The sequence below is a fragment of the Calonectris borealis genome, chromosome 4 (assembly GCF_964195595.1).
Source record: "Calonectris borealis chromosome 4, bCalBor7.hap1.2, whole genome shotgun sequence".
Taxonomy (NCBI): domain Eukaryota; kingdom Metazoa; phylum Chordata; class Aves; order Procellariiformes; family Procellariidae; genus Calonectris; species Calonectris borealis.
In genome coordinates this window covers 49,653,692-49,675,807 of record NC_134315.1, presented here as the reverse complement: position 1 = coordinate 49,675,807, position 22,116 = coordinate 49,653,692, and the positions used below count along the sequence as shown (strand labels likewise).

Here is a 22,116-nt window from a genome sequence, read left to right as displayed (position 1 = left end):
ATTTGTTTTCAGATGCTCAGTCTAAAGTGGTTTAAACCTCTAATAAATAAATGCATAAACAGGGACGGCCAGAAGCTTTCAGGTGGAATTGAATTTTGTGGGAAAGTGCCAAATCTTATAATCCAAAATGTTTTATAGAAATGCTCTGGGTTTGACCGTAATCAGGGAATCACAGGTGGGTTTCTCACACAGTTGTGCTTGTCAGGTTTCCAAATGGACTCTTCGAGACTTGGGCTTCTCCACCATGTGGCCTGCCCTAGTCACAAGAAGGTATTGGTCCTGGAAATACTGTTCTGGCTGATGCTTCCAACATTTTAGTCCTGGATTATACATCAGGAAGAAGTCCCCAGAAATCTAGATCACGATGTAGGTCTCTGAGCGGCTGGCCTCCATACCCCAGCATCTGGAAGCTTTTGATTTCCAATCTGCATTTTCAGAACATGCTGAATCCAGACTGTTGGCAAAAGCACTGGGAATACGGAAGTTTGAAAAACAACATCAACAAAAAAAAACCACCTCAGACTGCTGGGCTGCCGTGGAGATTGCCATTGGCTAAAAACCTGATGGCTTACAAACTCATGCTCTCTGGCTTTTTTAGGCTACCCAGGGCCCTAGCATGAGTTCTTTGAGTATCAGCCAGTGCTGATAGTGTTTGGCTGTAACTACAGACTGGATTAGAAGTATGTGCTGAGTTGGCTATGGGAGAGCTCGTGTTGAGTCAGTGTCTGCAGATTCTTATTGATCGATAGAATATTTGAGGTTGATATTGTATACTCTCCCAGCAAAGACTACCATGTCATAAATATCTGATTTTATTTTTGAAACCACTGCTCTTAAATGATGTGGAAAAAAGAAGAAGAAAAATAAATTCAGCGGGTGTTCATACACAGCATCCCGATATGTGGAAGTGTGAATGGTAGGTTTGTCTGTAACGCTGTCCTTAATTACAAGACTAGCACTCCTAAGTATCACTTAACCTTTAAGCCCAACAGTTAAGAGTTCTGTTGGGAGTTTGTCAAACCACGTCGAGTTGAAAGGTTGTAGAAAATTGTTCTTTTCTTTATCCATTTTGGCCTTAATTTTTTTTCCTTCCAGTTTGTACTCAATATCATTTAGGGTCACTGGGAGTTTTGTGTGTGCATAAAATGCTCAAGTGATTCATTGACAGAAAGCAGTAGGGAAAACAGCTTTTAAATTTACATCTTTTCATTTTTTGAAAAATATTCTGTGCAATAATTACTGATTTTTGGTTTTGTATTTTTTTATATCTCCCAACATACTCTGAATCCTCAGGCGGAACGTGCAGCTCTAATAGAGGAACTTGCTGCCCTTCGGCAGAAGAAAGAGAAGCTAAAGGCAGAAATAGACAAATACAGAGAATGTGATCCAGACGTTGTTGAAGAAATGCGTAAGTTGTATATTTTTTAAAGTGAAGTTCTGCACGAAAAGGTCTGCACTTCTTCAGCTTAAAATCTAGTATGCAGAGATAAGCCAAAGAATAGCTGCTTTTCTTTTTAAAGCTGTAAGCAATACAATACAGGTACACTGACCACTTCTTTTCATGTTTTGTTGTATTATATAAGGGGGTTTTTATTGATATTTACTCTGCCAGCAACTGAGCAGTTAACAAACCATCCTAAAATTGAATTACTCTGATGTGTTAGAATTAATATCAGTACCATTCTTTCTAGAACAATATTAATTCTATAACTTCTAAGTGTGCTGAACCCTAGAGTGTGTGTAGGAAGAGTAGTCTCTGGCTCCCATTTACCTTCAGTTCCATGCTGGCAAAACAGGTATCTTTCTACTTACATTGTCTTGTCTATTTAGAACGTAAGCATTTCATTAGAGACACTTAATTGTCACTTATATGTAAGTATGGTATTATACTGACTGTTGTATAGTTGACTTACTGTTTGTACTGTCTCTGACATGCTGGGTTTTGGTTGGAGTTGCTAATTCTAATGATATACAAATTAATACAGAATTGGGCACTGAAATGTACTTAATACTCTGATACTTAGCATGAAAAATGAAAAGCATGCATGAAATTTTATTGAATTTTCTCTACTTCGGCTTTCATGTTTTATTTATTAGGCTCTTACGTTGCTGCCCAAACACCACTGCATATTCAGTTGCTGTAATGCCAAAATGCCATTACAGAGTGATGAGGAACAGACACAGACCTTTTTCTGAAAAGATATCTGACTGAATCTTTCTCTTTCCTTGTTCTTCTAACAAAGTCCACAGCTTTAGAAATGTGCTGAGAGAAAGCCAGGAACATAAACAGAGTTGGCAGCACACTCCAAAATTGGACAGATATTATTTATTTTGAGGGGCTGTGACATTTTTTTGTCAGTTGCGTTATCTTTCCCCAAAGATGTAATGGTATGCCAGGGAATAAGCAAACTCGAGACCTGAGGTTAGTTACTGTGCTGTAAATCCCTCGCTGCGTGCTCTCCTGAGGACAAGTAACAGACACATTCCAGCTGATTCCAGCTCTAAAAATGAATGAGGTTAGGCAGATACCGACAGCAGAGGATTCGTAGTGCCAGGTATTTTAACTGCTGAGATACCCTTAGAGTAAGCGTTGCACTGAATGATTTGAGGAGCCTCTCTTTTGCAGCAGTCACAGTGAGCACATTCCTAAATACTAGGCACAAGGGGGCAAATCACAGCTTGAATGCTAGGGCAAACTGCAGAGACTAATATCTTGAAAAGAGGGAAAGGGAAAGAAATGTAATCGTTAGTTACTTCAGTTGTGCCCTTCTCTTTTTTTTTGGGTTTTTTTTTTTTTTTTGTTGTTTGTTTGGTGGTGGTGGTGGTGTTAAAGTGTGTGGAAGCTCCATGTAAGCTTCTGCAACGGAGGGATGAGCTTTTAAGGGAGTTGGTGAGATTAGCCTTGTTGGGCTACCTGTAAATTCCCAGGGGAATATGCAGTAGTGTTTAGAAAATAATTTGTCCCTGACCTTTGATTAAAAAGTATCTGCTTCTTTATATGTTTCATCAGTCATTGTTGCACTGGCAGTGCATGTTGTTGCTGGCAATGTATAAATGTCTCTGTCAAAGCTGAATGGAATTTTACAAGCTTTAAGGGAAAGAGGAAAAAAAAAAGGTTGGGGGGCATTTCTCTCGTTCCAGAGTGCGGGGAAGTGCAAAGGCAAAACAAGATGCAGGAAGTTACGGTTTTTAGTGTAAGAAGGCAATACAGAATCTCAGGCAATGGAAGGTGTTCAGCTAGGCATGAAAGTTACTGCCGCTGTTTCACAGAATAACCTTATAATCAAAGTTAGCGGTTGACAGATTTTAAAGCATTTCCAAACTGCACGAGTGATACAATTTTCTACTAGCTGTACAATTTAGATAACATAGTCCTTGTGATTATTTTCAGTTAGATCACCTGAGCAGATTACTAATTCTAAATTACCTTATTTTAATTTTGAGTCAGAAATCAGAGATGGCTGTTATGTTACATAATCGCACTCTTTTTAAGATTTGGATTGTTCAATATAACATGTTTTGTAATGGGCAGTTGTCACTTTCTACATTTGGATTTTCCCTCTTCTTCCTTAATGATTTCAACCTGTAAGGAAATCTTTCTGATGCTCAGTATAAAATTTCACTGTATTAATTTCCCATCCCATATCATAGAGCAGCCTTGATTTTTGTTGTGGTATTTTAGGGGTATATCATATTGTCATCTGATTTCAGTGGCCTTCAAATTCAGTGAATGCTTTGCTATGCCTTTTTAATTGCTCTTTCCCTCAAAGGGGTATTGCAGAAACAAACCTATTGTACAGCGGTGAGTCTCATTAAACACGCACGCTAATTCCAGGGTCAAAGCAAAGTTTTGATGATTCATAGCAAATATCTGAAGACTCAACTAAAAGCTGAACGTCTGTCTTGCTTCCTGAGTCTTGTGGTGGGAAAGTCATGTTTGACCATGTAACTAAATATACTGTAATGCATATTCACAAGGGGGCAAATCAGAATACTAAAATACTAACTGTGTTTTTTACTGACTTCACTGCTTGTCCTTTTAATATCAGTAACAAATGTTTTTCTATAAGTTTTGGCTTAATTTCCTTGGCTTTTGTATTGGAGAGCTGAAGTATAAACTCTAATGCCTTCCCAAGTCTACAGCATTTGAATGCAGAATTTCAGTATTTGTGTATAACAATTAACTACAGTAAATAGCAGAAGAAACAAGATTTAGGGACTGACCACTAGAGGAAGCTACGTAATAGTCTGGTCTTGTGGATATATTTGGATAATTCCATTTTACAGGTAGGTATTGTAAAAAATATATCTAGAACAGCAAAATATATGGATTTCTTCTAACGACCATTGCAGTTCAGTGGTTGAAGCTTGTCTTTGCCACTTGGAAATGTTGTTTAAGCCATCTTGTGTGAGTTAGGATTGAGTAATAAATTCTTCCTCAACATTAAAGGCAGTAAAACTGACAACAGTCATCGGAAGTAAAAAAAAAAAAAAAAAAAAAAGCTGGGATTTTATATTTCTCTGTTAAACTTTTAATCCTGCTTTAGCTGGCGCAGGACAGAGCCCTTGTTTCTCAGCTTTGAGGCAGATTTTTGTAGGCTGGAGGATATTCTCGTGGGGAAGCAGCCATCGTAGAGAAGAGATTCTCTGTTCCTCCAGGAGAAAGGCTTGTATGCCATAACGTGTATGTATGCAAGTTGGATACATGTGATGCTGCTAGATTCCCTAAAGATTACGGTAGAAGACAAAGGCATGGAGAATGCAAACTTTCAATAGTTCATAATTTTTCCAGATTTTCATAAGGCCAACAAAAAAAGCTCCACGTAACATCAAGATTAACCTGCTGCATAAGTTTAATTCATTCTCCCCGCCAGAGAGAGATGTTAGGGAGCTAATAAAATTTTTCTGACAATTAATTTTATAGAAAGGTTTGTCTGGCAGCCTAAGTGTGTAAATGATACGGATTTTGTTCTGAGTTATTGGCCAGCTTGTAACTGGAAACAGCTAACATTTTCAGTGTTCACTGTAAAATAAACATTTCTAGAATTTCAAACTTCTTGTTCTTCCACTGTAATTAGAGGAATGTTGATTTATACTGTATTAAAACATTGTTGGGTCTTAGCTATTTTTTTCACAGTAGCCATGCTTTGTGCCTTTGCACAGGACGGTAATCTCAGAAATAACTACATACTGACTGAAGTAAGTGTCTTCCATGTGGTATGATTGCTAATATTTATGGGGCTGGTCTTAGATGTTGCTTGTCAGCATTCCTGTTTTATTTAGCATGTTTTTAGAATGTTCAGTTACTGATAATTTTTATGTTTTAGGCTTTTACCTTCAAAACGGTGATCTGAACATGTCTAGACAAACTGTAGTCTCAAAAATTAGCAAACTGCCAGATACAACACATGTAATATAGCAATTTTGGTGTCAACCTTATTACTTTTGCTCTCTTTGTTTATTTTTACCCTGTAGCAAGAGGCGTAAGTGGTTGAAAGGGACAGGATTTCAAACCACAAATATCCAGATAGTTATCCTTTTGAATCACCAGAAGTATGATCTCAGAGGCATCACTGCCAGTCCAGATCAGGATTAGACTATTTTCTAAAACTAATACTTACATGGCTGTGTGAAAATAAATTTTGGGAAAACATCCAGACTTTACTGAATACCATGAAAATGTCATGCTATATGTAGTGTATGTACTTCAAAGTGTCTTTTTTCATTATAGGTGCTTCAAAAATTTCTAATTCTGATGTGTCTAAACACTGAAAATTTCAGCTTGACAAACTGTTGTGAGGAATTATATTGGGGTATGAGAAAATAGTTCTGGGTTTACCAGTTTCTTCATTCATCTTAGTATCTTGAGGCTGAATGCCGAAAAGGTAATGTTGATTTAGCTGCTGGATTTTGTGGGGTGCATAGTTTGGCTTTTGGTGTTTTTTTTTGTTTTGGATTTTTTTTGTTGATACACCCAGCTATTATGTTCTGTTAGGTTCAAATCAATTTGAAAATGTGTTATGCATACAGATGTAGTTAATGTGACAAAAACTTAGTACCAAGTGCTAGATTCTTTTTGGGGTTTCTTACTAATACTGGGAGTAGTCCCTGTTCCCAGAGAAGGAACAATAGTGAAGAAATGAAACGAAGATTAGACTATCCTGGCTAATGGAGAGGCTTTAAAATGAGTTGCATAAGTTTTACTCAAAATTCGTCAAAACACTGATAATTTACCAAGTGGCTTAATGGGGTTTCTTTTATTTTTTGTGGCAAAGACTATTGTTCAGAAAACCTATCAGAAAGGTTATTTAAACTAAAGAGCATTGTCAGTGCATTCAGTTAATGAACTATTAAGTAGCTATTTTCATAAATGTAATGATTCACTTGGAAAAGTGAATGTCTACAAATAATTTTAAGCCCGGTCTAGGTGCCACCAAGATCAATAGGGTCCAGATCAAGCCTATAGAGAGTGGTTTTTTTAATCACCTCTAGATCCAGTATGTTCAGATTGCAATTAGGAGGATGTTTTCTAGCTACTGACCATGAAATACGCACCTGGCATCTGAGAGACAAGCTGTGCTTTTTATGGTTTATGCATCAATACCATTAACAAAGAGTCTGCGATTAGAAATTAGTCATTCTGTTGACGTTAGACTGGTGTCTCCGCCCACACTTACGTTAGCCTTAGAGGGTTAAAATAAGCTTTCTTTGGAGTGAACCAGACACTTGCTTAGAAGTACATAGAAAAATAATAGAATTAAAAGCAGGCACCCCTTTGTTTTTACTTAGTGTCATCTTTCAGAGAATTGTATATTTAATATATTCATCTCCTGAAGATCTGGATGAGGAATGACAGGAAATAGACAATGTATGTTCATGCACATAACTTGTGGGCTATCTGATAAAAACAAAACCACAAAGCCCACACGTCGATGTGTACCAGTAATGAAAGAACACATTTACTCGCATCAAGCTAGGATTTTTTTTTTGTTACGCTTCCCCCGCTCCCTATACTGTTCTTTGAATGGCTTGTCGTTCGGTTGGAAGGTTGGCAAGTTAAATTACCTGTTCAAAAGCTACATTAAAAGACAAAGCTCAGTGCTTTACCAAAACTAAACGTAACTTTATTCCTAATCCTTTCTAAAAAATTATAAATGTACTTGTATGTAATCATAGTTACATGTAGTAACAGTAAACATAAATTTTAAGTGTTAAGTAAAGTTGAAAAGTGATCATGAGTGGAATTACAAATGTATACCTGATCACTAATGCTCCAAGCTCCTTCGGTAATCATAGCAAGTGAGAAGGAATTGCAAGTTTAAGTAGTATTTCTGCTCCTTTAGCTTCATCCCTTCCAATTGTCTTTTTCTCTTGAAAATCAAGGGAGGCTTGTTTGCAGTTCAGTTATTGAAAACGCTTGCTGGTCCTTCAGCAGAGCAAACACTTGCAGAGCAGAATCTGGCTGTGATTACCAGCGGCCATAATGTGGTAGGTTTAAAGACCTTCCCTGACGAAAGTAGGTCAGAGTTCCCACCTTGGCCCTTCATTCCTGCGCTGCGGTTCACCAGTGATAACAGCAAGTGAGTCAGAGTTGTCAGCTCAAGTTAGGAACTGATGGTGTTTATATCCTTGTCTTGTGGTGGACTCTCCTCAGGTCTTTGAAATCTCTCTTTCCACCAGTCTGTCTGATGAAGTCTTTTTCTGCCTTCTTCAGAAGGCTTTCATACACGTGGTGATTTGTCGTGCGTCTCCCAGAATCTTGTGGTAGTTGCCCTGAAGAGCAACCGGGGATCCTCTGACCAGCTAGGAGCACATCAGGTGACAAATTTTCAAAGGGCATCTTCCTGAATGCTGCAATGAGTTGAACTGTGTAGAAAATGGATTTGGAAAGAACCGAATGAGAGAGGAACAGGAGTAGGTAAACGAGTGAGCAGCTTCTGGCACTTAGAAAGAAAGGAGAATATAACAGCCACGAAGAATAATAAGTGAGAGACCACCAGGGCAGACTGCTGCAGCTTAAGATGCATCAGCACATATATTTCTAAGGCACAAAGCTTAAAGTGAAATGTGGGGCTTTTGACTGCAGCTGAGAAGCTGAAGTTCAGAAGGGTCATTTGGCTTTCAGCAAAAGGCTGTAATTCTCTGTGTTTCAGAGAATTTCTCTGTTTCTGTGTTTGGCCTAAAGTTTGGACTCCAGCTAAGAGGTTACTTTGCCATGAAAAACTATCCTAAATGTTTAGACACATGCATACCTGTGTTTTTATACCTCAAACAGATTCTAGCAAGATTATTCTTCTTGGATGCCTTCAATTTATGCCAACTTGCTTTAAAATGAAGCTGCACTTTAGCTGGTTAAGAAAACAAACAAACAAAAAAACCACAAACAAATTTTAAAATAGTTTATCTTTTGTCGTTTTACATGGTGACGTTTTACTTGGACACTCAGAAAAGTGGCAGTTATAAGATCAAATCTTTAGCTAACATATGTAACACCCTCCTTAAATAAACTGGCTACTCTGGCAAGTTACCTTTACTTAAAATTAAATGGGAAAGCTCACAAGGCTCATTTTTGTTCTTTCGGTTTATTTTGTTTCTTATTTGTTTATATTGGAATGGCAGAAAAAATATGTAGGGTGAGAGGCAGACGGGTGAAATATGTGGGAATAATTTTATTGTCTGAGCCAGTAAATCTTTATGGCAAAAGTTGTTGAGCTGCTTAGGAATGGTAGACACTTGATAAAATTTGTGATGTGGAAAATGGCTACTTGTAACTACATTTATTATACTCCTCAATTTAGAAATGAATCGGCAGCAGTCCATTTGGCCATGTTTTAAAGCCATGAAGAGAGCATCAAATGGAAGTAATCTATAGATCATATATATAAGAAACAAAAAGGCTTTTGTGGAGTTTTGCCTCTCTCTCCCAGTGTTAGACCTGCTAGGTTAGTTGCGTATGGTACCATTCATTCAGACTGTTTTGATAAACTTATGGTGATGTTCAAAGGGATTGTTTTTAAAACATACTGGTTTATGTCTTTTCATGACTTCCATGTGCAAAGTGAGGTCAGGAAAGGTATTGTGGATTTTTAACTTGTTGTCCTCAGTGCGAAGTTGCAGGACTGACAAATGTAGTCTTCCCTGGTCTTGTTTAAAAAAATGTGTTGCCAATCTTATATGTCAGGAAATCTCTCATATGTTATGGGATGGTAGAGTATGTTTTCGTTATGGGTTTATCTAGATTAGGACCATGTATTATCAGTATATATTCCTAATATAGATACCGTGTTCTGTCCTATTTAACTGCAGACATTTTGCAGGGCAGGCTGTGTGAGTGCAAGACTAATCGTGGCCCTGGTAGTGTATTTGAGAGTATTTCCAATGTTTTTTCTCCCGTCCTCACTTTAACATCTTATGAGGTGGTTTCACTGGAAAGAACAGGATAGCAGAAAAAAAAAATCTGGAACAGAGAAACAATTTGGAAACACCTAGAAAACACAAAGGTTTTGTCTTTGGCACTGTAAGAGACCTTTGTAGGTTGGGAGAAGTTTGTCTTTGCTGTTTTGACTCAGTTTTGCATAACACTAGGAAAACTAGGGAAACACAATCTTGATGAAACTACTTTATAATCATACTCAAGGTGTATTCATTAGTAATTCAGTATCAGAAAGGGAGGTAGAATCGATGAAGATCTAATAGAGTCTGTCGTGTCTGTGCATCTGCTCAGTATTTATATTAATGAGCGGGATAATAGAATAGAAGATAATGCTTTTACATTTGCAGATGACAAAACTAGAAGAGACTTCATGGACAAAGGACAAGGTGAGATTTCCAAATGAGCATGACAAATTGCAAAGATAGTCTAAAAAAACACTGAATAAAATTCAGTAGTGGCAAGTGCAAGGACGTATATGCATTCAAGGATATTGTGTTACGTAAATGATCTGGAACAGATAGTTAAGGGGAGAGGGTTTGAATAAGATGTCAGGATTATAGTATGCTTGTTACGAAAAGTGAAATCGCCGTACTAAGATATAGAAACAGAAGTATAGCCAGCAATGAGGTGCATGAAACATCTTTCTACTCAAGTTGGCATTAGTGAGGCTTCAGCTGTAACACTGTGTCAGTGTTGGATATCCTACATGAGAGGTATAGGGAGAATTCAGAGTAGGACAAAAGACCAGACATCGAGTAACCACATTCTAGGAGAAAAAATTTTACAAAAATAGGGCTCAAAAGAAGATTGCTCCTGGTGGGTTTCACTTATTTATGTCTCCTTCAAAAAAGGAAAGGAATACCCTATTGCTCAGGCTCATGGACAACTCAGCAGTAAGTAATAGCCTTAAATGGTAGGGGGGAAAAAAGTTATATGAAAAACTATTCTAATGATGACAATAACCAAATGCAGAACTAGATTGCCTGGGAAAGTTGTAAAAGCTCTAACGCTGGAGACGTTAAAAACATGCTGCAAACATGCTGCAAAAAAAAAAGAAATGGCATAGGTAAGGTTGGACATGCATTGAGTCATGGGTACAGACCGGAGGACCTCCTACGATGCCTTCCAGACATCTGCAACTTCTGTGCCACAGGAGGTGTGCAGCAGAGTGACATCCCGAACAGGACAAAACCCATAGTGCTCTGGGATGGGCCTCCTTGCGAAATGCAGTTCAGCAGCAGTTTGCTGTGGGTATGGAGTACAGAGCTTTTACCAGTAAATGAAGTGGGGAGGGAGGAGTTGTCCACTGAAAGAAAAACAAAGTGTTGTTAGGGAGCCCTGAATCAGGAAGCTGGTATGTTTGCTTCCCTTCTGTAAACACATAGCTTCCCTCGGTTATTTGGATAAGAATAGATGTATTTTAGTTATGCAGCTAAGATTTCAGCGTGGGCTTTCAGGTAGAATACTTGAAAGGTAAATGGTCTTTTTCTGTGGGTACATGAATGCAGTAAACTTAAGTGCAAGAGCATGTATTTTGCATAGAGGAGTCTTTTGGTAGCAATTCTGACAAATTCTGTTGGACGTTTTTCAAAGAGACACTGTGCACATACTGATGAAATTTGACAGTGTGACCTTTTCGTATGGGACAGAGGGACCTTTTGCTGATGGGACTTGACACTTTCTTCAAACACACTAATAAATATGGCAGACCCCTTAAAAGCATATTCCCAGAGATGTGGATCAGCTTATTAGTAGCTTTACTATGCACTGCCATGTCTCACCATATAGACAAGACTGGCACTATGTTATGTATTTGCTCAGGTTTATTTTCAAGCACATATAAATATACACACACACACACACACACACAGAGCTGTTGCAACAGAAATGCTAATCTAATCCACTCATATATCAAAATTTCTTGAGTATTTTTCTATCACAAATGGCTTATTACCTTATGTTCTGTGCTTTTCAAAATAGTTGTAGATCAGTAGGTAGGATTCATAATTGTCAACACTTTTTCTTGTAGTTCTGAAACTATTCAGAATCTAAATGCAAAAAGAGATACTCCTTTTTATTATTTAGTAATATGTCAGTATAAATAGTTCTGTTGAATTTGTGATGTCATTTAAATGAGAAATCCTATCTATGCATTGATTTGAATTTAGTCATGAATTATGAAGCATTGTGGCTTGATTAATATGGGGATAAGTGTTATGTGGGATAGTGGAGTATGGGGGAAGAATGATGTGTTATTTTGGATTCAAAGGAGTTGACAGAATTCTGATGTGTTATGAGTCTTCTACACAAGAGCCCTTTATTCTGCTTTAAGAGGAAATACCTCTTGGGGAAGCATGGGGAAGGTAAAGATTGCATATAGTGTAGAGGTATCTGTGCCTAATACTTGCTGACAAAACATTCTTCTAAAGCTGTTCTTGCAATATTGTGAGTTACCGTGTTGACAATGTTGTAAACTACTTAGTCTCAAGGATACTCAAATATGGACTTTAAAGAAGCCACTTGATCACATCACTGCCATGAACAGTCTCCAACAGCAAGCTACAGCCTCTTGATCACGGTCTCTGGTGTCAGTTTGTGGATGGACATGTCAGTAGGAGTTACTAGGCAGTTAGCTTTTGTACTCTCTGTGGATGACAGATGTAGAATTTCTATATTCACCTTCTACCCTAGCCTTTAGAGACAGGCTCTTTATTTGCATAAGATGTTTTCATTAATGGGAAAGATTTTGGAAATTGTGCATCACAGGATATTATAATGATGCTTCTCCAAGAGAGGTAGGGAAACACAAATCTGTCACAGTGTGATGATAGCAAGGTAAACAAGGTTTCTGGAAAGTGAGGGCAGCCTGTGAGCAGGAGAATGGATAACTCTGCAGAAGGCAATGGATAATCAGAGTCATCGGAACTCAAATTTGCATGCGGTTCTTATGGTAGTTACCATTTTTCATATTTAAATTCAGTCTAAGTGGATGCAGAATTATTACTGGAATTCAAATCCACCTAATGCAATTAATTTACCCTGACCAGTTTCATAAGAGAGATTGGGAATCTTTGGGCTAATAATCCTCACTGGCCCGTGAGAACAGTTGCAGCTGTTCTCTGCATTTCATGCAGAAGAATTGCGATTCACACTGTAAAATTACTCCCTCACACACATGCTGAAGACTGCAGTTGTACCTTGCCTGTATCTATCAGTCCCACAGGTTGATGGATGACTGTCTCCTGGAAAAGGTGCTAGTTCCCTCTGCAGTCATGCGTCTTTTAAGTGAGGAAATCCATACAATTTTCTTGTGGCATTAGTTGTGGTAGGCCCAAACTGGCACCAAACTGAGCTAGTTTTATAAATATAACTAGCTTTTGTTATTCTGTAGAAATAGAGGTTCCTGGACGTGAAAATTTTGTTTACACATAAAAACATTATTTACAATAATCCTTAAAGTTATCTTGAAAATGCCAGAGTAGAAGCTAGGAGAGGAAAGAAAGCTACAGCTCTTTGTTCATTTCCAAGTCTATAGGTGGTTGTGAGCTGGTTCTGGCTGTTGAGATATTTTTAGTATAGCTGTTGGAGCTGGCATATGTTACCTTTTCAGTCCGATTTTGAATACTATTCGGTGACTGCTTCCTTAGTATTCCCTTAATGATATGTGCAGGACTTAAAAGAGCTTTTTGAAAGAACCTGAAAGTAGGTTTGGAAAATGTTTGTGAGGAAATGGTGGTGGTTGTTCTATCGCAATTGTTTTTCACCCATGGAAGTGTCCGAAGTCTGATAGAAAGACTAACTTAGTCTCCTGGAGCATATATATTGTGTTGATGAGGCATGTAGTGGTCTTCCCCTCCTGTGGAAATATTTGAGACTTCAACAGTTTTTGGCCATTCACCACCACCCCTTCCAGGAAAAAAGTGGGCGAATCGGGGGGAAGGAGGAAAGGAAAGAGGAGGCTGTAGTTCTGCAGTACGCTGAGAATGACCATAGGGCTTCCTGAGTCAGGTCAGAAACAACGTGGCCTGACCATGCTAAGGTATATATATATTGCCAGTTCAGATTTGTTCAGAAACATTGCTGTGTTAACGTTTTTGTGCTGCTGGCCTTCACTCCTGACCAGGTGCTGTCCGTTTGCTTTAGAAGGCCTCTTACTGCACCTCCTACAGCTGTCCACATGCCTTTTGTCAGCTCTGCCTTCTAGTCTGCTCCTGAATCCCTGCGGGTTGCTGGTAAAATGTCACTTGCCTGCATTAAAAAGCACGTTCCCAACGCTCCCTCACTTTCTTTTTAGACATTCACTGCTGCTGGGCCTTCCTTTCCCTACTGTTGCTTTCCTCTAAGGTGATACAGGGGATTGTCCCTGTGATAAGGACAATCACAGATGCTTAGGACAATGGTTCAGTTCCCAGAATCTGAGCTTTTTGAGTTCCCTGCAGTTCTCCAGAGATACCTGGGATTGAGGGAAGAAGAGACTTCCATGAGGACTGGTTAAAACTAACTCTTTGACCCTTAGCCTTTCACTGTTTAGGGCATATTTCCAGGTGTGTTCTGCTAACATAACTGACTCTTGTTGCAAGCCATACTGCTCCTGGGCCCTGCAGTGCTGTACACACAGTGGTTGATTTTGTTCAGTTTAGGAGAGAAAATGCAAGCTTCCGTTTTCCTGCTTAGAAAATGCCAAGTGTGCCTGAAACTGGTCAGCAGAGGATCCAGGTGTGTGTCTCAGCCAAGTGAATGACTTGTATCCTGCAGGCACAGGAGCAAGAAAGTCTATTGATGCATTGTCATACAAATTGGTGAAATAAATATGTATGTCCAGAACAAATGGATTATTCTGTTCCTTCCAGACAGCAATTGTATATATTGTCAGCCTATGTGCAGATGTATAGATATAAACCAGAGCGTAACTAGGGCCTAATAGTGGTAATGAGAACATCTGGAAGCATCTGGAACATATGTTGCCTCCTGTATTGCTCATCTCTTCTGCACATTTGACTCTTTCATTGTCTTGCACAGCTTCGGTACTGGAACACTATTTAGTAGCTGCCAAAAATCAAGTTCTGATAGAGCAGCTGTGGTCAGGAGGAGGACCAGCAGGACTCCAGCCAAGCCTGGGACCCAGTGGTTGTGGTGGTTTTGGCAACTAGCCAGTTGCCCTCAGCGCTGTCTCTGAGTTTCTCCTTTTTACAGTTCACACGTTTTGTGTCCTGATTCTTCTTTGGTGTATACATTTTTAAGATCCCATGCTATTGTTGTCTTTAGGTCTTAAACTTTCTTTTTCAGTGCAGTCTAAAAAACCAGGAAGCCAACGGCTGTATGATCTTGTGGAGCTACAGAATAGGCAATCAGAAGTAGCATGACTTTGAGTTACATCAGTACATAAAGTAGGTGTGTCTGGGGGATGACTGTTTCACTGCTCCTCCTTTCCCTCACCCTCTATGCATGTTCACATACAGATGATGCAACCAATGAAAGTTCCAACAAGCAATTATAAAAGGTTTCCAGAAAGTAGTCAAGGTGCAGATTCCTTCATTTCTCTCAGTTCTTGTGATAGAGTCAGGGGCCTCTGGAAGATGCTGGCGATGATGCAGATGTAGCTGGTGTCTTCAGGTGATGCAGGTCCATAACCGCCAATACCTGTTTCTCCTTCCTCTTTCAGGCATGGTGTTGGATACAGCAGGCAGACAAGATCCTGCAGTGGAATTGTAGGCAAGAGTTGAGCCTGATCCCAAAGGACTTTAATCTTGCCTGTAGATAGCTAAATGCTTAGCCCATAGCCTTGAGGCAACAGCTGAGGTGATGACATAGTAGTTTCTGGATGGATGGATGATGTGTGTTTCCCTCACCCCAAATTAAAAAAAAAAAATGTGAGGGGAAAATTTAAATGAAGGAATTAGTGGTTAAGCAGACTGCAGTGCCATCCTGCAGCAGTGGCAGTGACAGTCTCACTTGATGACAAAAGACAGTGCAAGCTGCCTTGTTTGCGTGAGCTTGCTCAGGCTGGACATGAGGAACATGCGGGTGCCTTGCAACTTGCCAAGCTAGCTGGCATTGCTGTTGATACAATATACCTGATGGTCTAAGCAACTTTCAACATGGCAAATAAATCCATACCTGCATCCCTATGGTGCTGTGGTGTACATGGGCCTGTGGGCCAGCCAGTGTAAATGGGAAATGGCAGGCAGCAAACACTTGCCCCGACCTCTTGTGAATGCATTTCCTGGAGATGCTCGAGGCTTTACAAGTGGCTCTTGTTTCCCCAACCCTGAGCCCTTTGGCAGCAGAGTAATGTGGGGGATGTATGTTCCCAGCCTCTGAAGGACTGAGGCAGCCTCTTCTTTGATATTCAGCCAGGTTGTTTGAATGTCACTTTCCCCATCCCGAAGTCCTGCCTCCACTTGTGATCCTTCCACACTTCTACCATGACACTTTGCTGCCAGTCTGTGATCAGTCCCAGGTGGTGCATGGGAGGAATGACACGGTTAAAATATTTCTTCATTTTATTTGTATAACTTTTACTTTCAGGAGTTTCTTTTGTTAGGTTTCTTTTTGTTATTTCTCTGCTATTTCAGTCTTTGAAAGTGCTGCCCATTGTGGGATTTCCCCGTTTTACAGCTTCCTGCTCTTACTACCATGATTTCGTTTCTAGCCACAGCTTGGTTATAGGCAGCCACTGCCATTCTAACCACCTTGTTGCCCAGCAGGGGTTCTTCTTTGACAGAGGTAAGAAGTCACATTTTAAAAACACAGGATTGCATGTGTGTATTTTAACATGCATAAGCAATGTTCGAAGGGTGACAATGCACCATGCTGCCACTTTTTTTTTAATGCACTGTACCATACGGTCACTATGCGTTCAGCACAGGGCTGCGTGCTGAAAGCTGCAGGAACTTAGAGCTGCTGTGTGATGCAGAAGCACAGGACTCAGCTGGTCAGCTGCTTCCAGCAAAGCAGAGGTTTCTGCTGAGACCTAGCGGGTGCTGTGCACTAGGTTGGCTCACCCGCCATCAGGATGCTGTCATCTTGCAGCTCTGGATCCATGGAGTTTAACTCTATCCTACTTTCCCCCCTTCATTTCAAACTTCATTACTGGGAGTTAAATACAGCTTTCCAGTTTTCCTCTAGAGTTTCAGAAAAATGCTGAGTGAAGTATCATAGCTAACACATTTAAATCTTGACCAGTGAAAGCCCTTACTCTGCAGACTTGCTTTATGGAGCATTAGGTAAAGTATTGTTCAAAATGCCCTTGGCTGCCAGTATGTTGTCAGTGCTGCCAGTCATGGAACTGAACAAGTGGGGGTGGCAACAAGCAGTCAGCAAAGGAAATAAGGAATATCTCTCTCAAGCTAGGAATAACTTGAATTTCTGGTGCATGCAAACAAGCAAAAATGCCATCTTCTCACCCACTCCCTTTTTTTTGCCCATCTTTCTTTTTTGCTTTTCCTCGTGCTGTGCCCAAGCTTTCTAATTGTAGGCTGCTTCTAGAAACTGTGCTGTTTTTGAAACAGTGGTTTACTCTGATTAAAATATTTTTCAGATCACTTATTGAAGTATTAAGGGTAGAATAATGAGTGCTTAGCTTCCTGTGTACTAGCAGATGATTTTTCAACATAATTTAATTTTGCCTGAAGTATAATCTTTATAACAATGGATACCTGATCATCTATTCACTTCTCAGTACCCCTGGAGACAAACTTCATGCTGACCATTCAAATGAGTATTATCATGCAAGTACTAACAAGACTGACTGGGAATAACTAAGTTATGTGTAGGCGTGAGAACCATAATGATTCTGATAAATTCCCACGTTACAAACCAACCTGCTTGATTTGATTCAGTACTTACTTTAATGCGAGCAAGGTGATCTAAGAGGAATTTTTCTTGATGCTGTTTTGCCTCATGGAAACTATATAAAAGCTATTTGTAGTAATGGTAATTTACTATTATGTATTCAGATCTGGAGCGGTGGTAAGGGAGGGAAGCCAAGTTTAATAACCAGGAGCATTATTTTGTCTTCATTTCATTGAGGGGGTTCTCAAAGCCCAGGAGACCTTCCAGAGCTATATGATAAACTTTTGGATTAATGTGATAGACTGCTACTCTTGTCATTTTCCTTATCTCTATAGAGTCATGCATGCTTATGTGATGGATCACCTCTGTATAGAGAAGATTATAAAATATTTTCCATCTCGGTTGCCTCTAGTATCTTCAGGCCATGTATCTAGTTCCAATCTTGGTACAGACAATTAAGCCCCCAGGCAAACCAAACTAGGTTTATTTTATTTTAAAATACACTTCAAAAACTCACAGTTGTTCATATGGTATCTTTTATGTTCCTTTGCTCCTGTTTTTCTTTAACTTAGCTTTGTACTTGTTGGAACTTTAAAAGAATAACTTCCTTATATTGTGTGGTTCTGTGAAAATGACATCAATAAAAATTTAATCTCTGTGCCTTGAAACTATTGTATGATTTTACTCTGATGTATGGTTTCTTGTTTGTTTGTTTTCTTCTCTATTTCAGGCCAAACAAACAAAATAGCCAAGGAGGCAGCCAATAGATGGACTGGTGTGTATGCATTTATATTGCTTAACACAGCTTTAGACTAGAGTAATTTCAGTAAAAGACCTCCCTATTGTTAAGAATTTTAAATTTCAATTAGGACTTGATGTAGGATATCCCTCACTTATAAAAACATGCAGAAATATATTTTGCTTATAAATTATTATGATTCAAAAAAGAATACATTTTCTCAGTTTAGTTACTGAACGTACTTTACATCACTTAACATATTTGTTCTTCTGGTGCTATCTTGCACACCATGTTAAAACCTGCAGCTCATTTTCCTGGTTGAGTTAAAATCTCTTAAGATGAGGAAAACATTAATAGAAAGAAACTGGAAATGGTGGTGTCCGGGTGTTCAGAAAGTTTAATTCTTCTTTTCTGAATTTTCATTTGTTTCTGAAGAGTAGAATGCTTTGTGGAACCTTATTGCTGCTACCATATAATAGATGCTAATATAAAGTAGGTATTTCTAAAACTAATTCATCAGCTTTGACATGCAGGAAAAATGCTGCACAGTTTCGAGGAAGATTACTGTGATAACACTTGTATAGAAGTTTAACTCAGTTTTCTGTTGTTGCTTAGCTTTGCTATATTGCTATATATTTCCATTTTGCAGAGCAAGCAATATGTCTGTCCTTACTTTTTAAAAATTATTTAGAATACTGTTTGTAATTTTTTTGTTCAGAATTCACCTACTACTGATGGACTGCTCACTATCATTGGTTATGCCAAGTGGAGCAGGATATCATTGTCATAGTCTTTTGGCTATTATTATTTTATATCTTAATTTGCACTGGGTTGTTCACTGCATATGGGGAAATAAATTTACGTATTTGAAAATAAATTCTGGGAGTACTGTTGTCAGGGCTTTCTACTGTTGATGACAGGCGGCTGTTCTCAAGGTCTTGAGAGAGTTAAAGGAACTATGCTGCAGCCTGTAGGAAGTATTTTGCTGTTTAATTAGACAATTAGGTTATATGCTGTAGCATATTTTTCTTTTGAAGAGACGGTTTTAAAACCACATGTCTGATGGTTAAAGAAAAGAAAATATTTCTAAGGTGTGCAGAACACTTACTGTCTTAAGGAATGCTGCAATTTATGTATGTCAGCAGTGAAGTAGTGAGTTTCAACCAATACTGCAGTGAAAAATGATGTTACATTGAAGAGAATGTATGTGCTAAAATAATAGTAATGTGATGCTAAAAGAGAAATGCTGACTGAAATAAAGCTACTTGAAAGTCTCTTTTTTTTAACTTTCAAACAAAATGTACGTTATCTGAACAAACATACGCAGGACTAGAAAGGATCTTATAGTTAATTTGAATCTGATTTTTGCAGTTGTAGACAGTCACACAGTAGGTGTCTAGTTGAAAAAGGACCTATAAAATACTTATTTTGCATATTCGTACTTTCTTCATCACTCTATAGCAGGCTTACACTGTAATTGTAGCTTTCAGTCTTCTCTTAGAAGAGGAGCAAGAAAAGATAAAGGTAACCTCCAAAAAAGAAGACATATTTTACTTAGTACCGAGCAAAAGCATATCATTAGCAAAAGCCTCTTGTTTTCTGTTCTAAATCTACTTAATAATGGTGTTCCCCACTATGTACCTTTTTCTTATACACAGAGAGAGTGCAAATGGAAGGATTTTGTTGTAGCCAAGACTATAATTCATGCTTTCCTTGTTTTCCATGTTTTTCATTCTGTTTACAGATAACATCTTTTCAATAAAGTCCTGGGCCAAACGTAAATTTGGATTTGAAGAGAGCAGAATTGACAAAAGTTTTGGAATCCCAGAAGATTTGGATTACATTGATTAGTATTCAGCAGTTGATGGCTGATGCAGTTGTACATAATTTGTAAAATATTCTAGGTTGGCATTTAAATGTGTGCCTGAATCCTCTCCAAACAACTCGCCACCCTTTAATTCACAGTTTTTGTTAAAGTTAATAAAATTCTAAAAATATTTGTTGCATTTCCTTTTTTTCCTTGTACTTCCAGAGGGACAGTAAATCGCTTGGTTACTTCTGTGAGACAGACTAAGAATGGGCAGGGAATAATTATCACAAAGTCCTGAGACTGGTTTTTACTCTTCTTTTGCTTAACTGGGAGGAGTACTAAGAGCTAGAAGCTCCAGGGATTTATGTTTAAACATGTTGAAGACTTTGGAGTGGAAGTAACAGGGGACAATATGCAATAGAATGAATTCTTCCCTCATATCAATAATAAAATACAAAAGATGTATAATCCACTAATAGAAAACACAGAGACAGTAAGGATGTGAGTAGAAAGGCTAAGGTCTGATTTCAAGTTGTTTTTTATTGTGTTGCTAGAACTGCTGGTAAGTTTAGTGACAAAATTTTGTTTGTTGTTGGAAAATTCAGTTCATCAGAGCTAAATCTTTTCCAGCAGATGTACTGGATTTGACACTGAGAAAGCCTCCCTGATCAGGATTGTTACGGCAAAGAAGAGAGAGCAAAGAGCACCCACCCATCCATTCGCACCGCAGTGCATCAAGATTTAGGATGCTAATCTGGAATGTGAGAGACCGAATTCAATTTGCTGTTCAAATTGAATTGAAGATGCTGAGCATCTTTGGGTTTATGTACATTTTTCAATTTCAAACTACAAAAGCAGCCAACCAAAATAAGAACAAATTTCAGAATGTCTCATTTTTGTTTGGTGAAATTTCACAAGCACCTCACTTTTTATCAGCTTCTGGTTTCTAGTCTGATCAGGCTACAAAAAGAGGGGTGGAGAGTACAGACTGGTCTCCTACCTCCCGCAGCTACGGATTGCGAGACCGCATTTCTGCTGTACAGCTCTGGAGGGTACCAGCTTTACCTCTGCAAGGCGGGCGGGCCTGCTGCAAGGTAGATGGGTGTATCGCCCGAAAGTGTCTGTCTGCCTTTCGTGTAACCTCTGGTGACAGTATCGCTGAAAAAGGGACATTTAGCTGGAGATACGCTCAGAATTCTGTCTCCTGTGACTTTGCCAATTAAAATGTTTCCTAGCAGTTCAGCGCCTGTTAAAATCCAAGGATTTTAGGTGTGCCTCTGGCTATTGTCATCCCATCAGCAAAGTTATTGGGAAGATAGAGAGTGGAAGATTTTCCTCTCACAGAGGTAGTGTAGCAAGCTATCTGTTGCCTAAGGAAAATTTATGTGATGCCTGGCATAAAGTAAAATGTCACTGTGCTTACAATTGCAATAGAGACATTTCCTTTTATGTGTTCGGAAACAGTTTATTCCTATGTCCTAATATATCCAATATTTAATATATAGTGTGTTACGAATTGAGTAACAGCTTACCAGCTGCTAACTGGTAAAAGCTTAATGCGAGTAGGTAGTATTGAGCTGAATGCAGTGTTTCTTACCAGGCCTGGCTTTTGCCCCATGAATGGAGTACCGGCCACCAAAGCTAGGTGATGGTGCCGAACCAAAGTACTGATGGACGTGTAGCTTGGGTGGTTGTTCTCACTCTTGGATTTTGTGCTGTGAAACACTAAAGAAAGAGCTTTTTCTCTTCTTTGTACAATATCTCTCTCAAGTGATTTTTTTTTTTCTTTTTTTTTTTTTTTGCTAAATGTCTGTTTTTTCTGTGAATCTGTTCTGTACCACCTGACAGGTGTCAGAAGCTCCTTGGCACATCTGCATTTGAGAGCACGCATCTGCCACACACAAGAGATGATGATGACTCAAGAGGCTTGTTCGGATGAAGGAATGTTGAGCTCCTGAACTTATTGATGGTTCTTACCTCAGAATCACTTTCACATGGCTGAACTTCTACTCGTCAAGGAGTCTCGGGTAATTTATGGCCTGTAGCAGTTAGTGCACCAAGACTTCCTCTGGTACCCGTGGGGATGAGGGTTTCTGACTGATTTCTACTGCTTTGGCTACTTTCCAAATTCAAGAAGGAAATGAAGATGACCAGCTATGTAAGTTTAGCTGCAATATTGTGGCTTCCTGACTGTAGGGTGAAAGCATTGTGGACTGCGACAAAACCATTAAATATAATAAATAGCAACTGAATAACTGTACTTGAGGTAGACTTGCTTACAGTCAGCCAGTACGGGCAATACCTTTAAAATGTCAAACACAGCCCTCGTGCTTAGTTCAA

The 22,116-nt window shown here is 38.9% G+C and overlaps 1 protein-coding gene across 1 annotated transcript in view; it reads left to right on the top strand.

The window, feature by feature from the left end:
- Positions 1-19,963, top strand: part of MND1 (meiotic nuclear divisions 1) — a 42,633-nt gene extending 22,670 nt beyond the window's left edge. The window contains exons 6-8 of the mRNA XM_075149472.1: positions 1,294-1,408; positions 17,958-18,002; positions 19,711-19,963. Coding sequence (XP_075005573.1) covers positions 1,294-1,408; positions 17,958-18,002; positions 19,711-19,817 — 267 coding nt within the window. The 3' untranslated portion in view covers positions 19,818-19,963. The remainder of the gene's footprint in view (positions 1-1,293; positions 1,409-17,957; positions 18,003-19,710) is intronic.
- Positions 19,964-22,116: the final 2,153 nt, after the last annotated feature.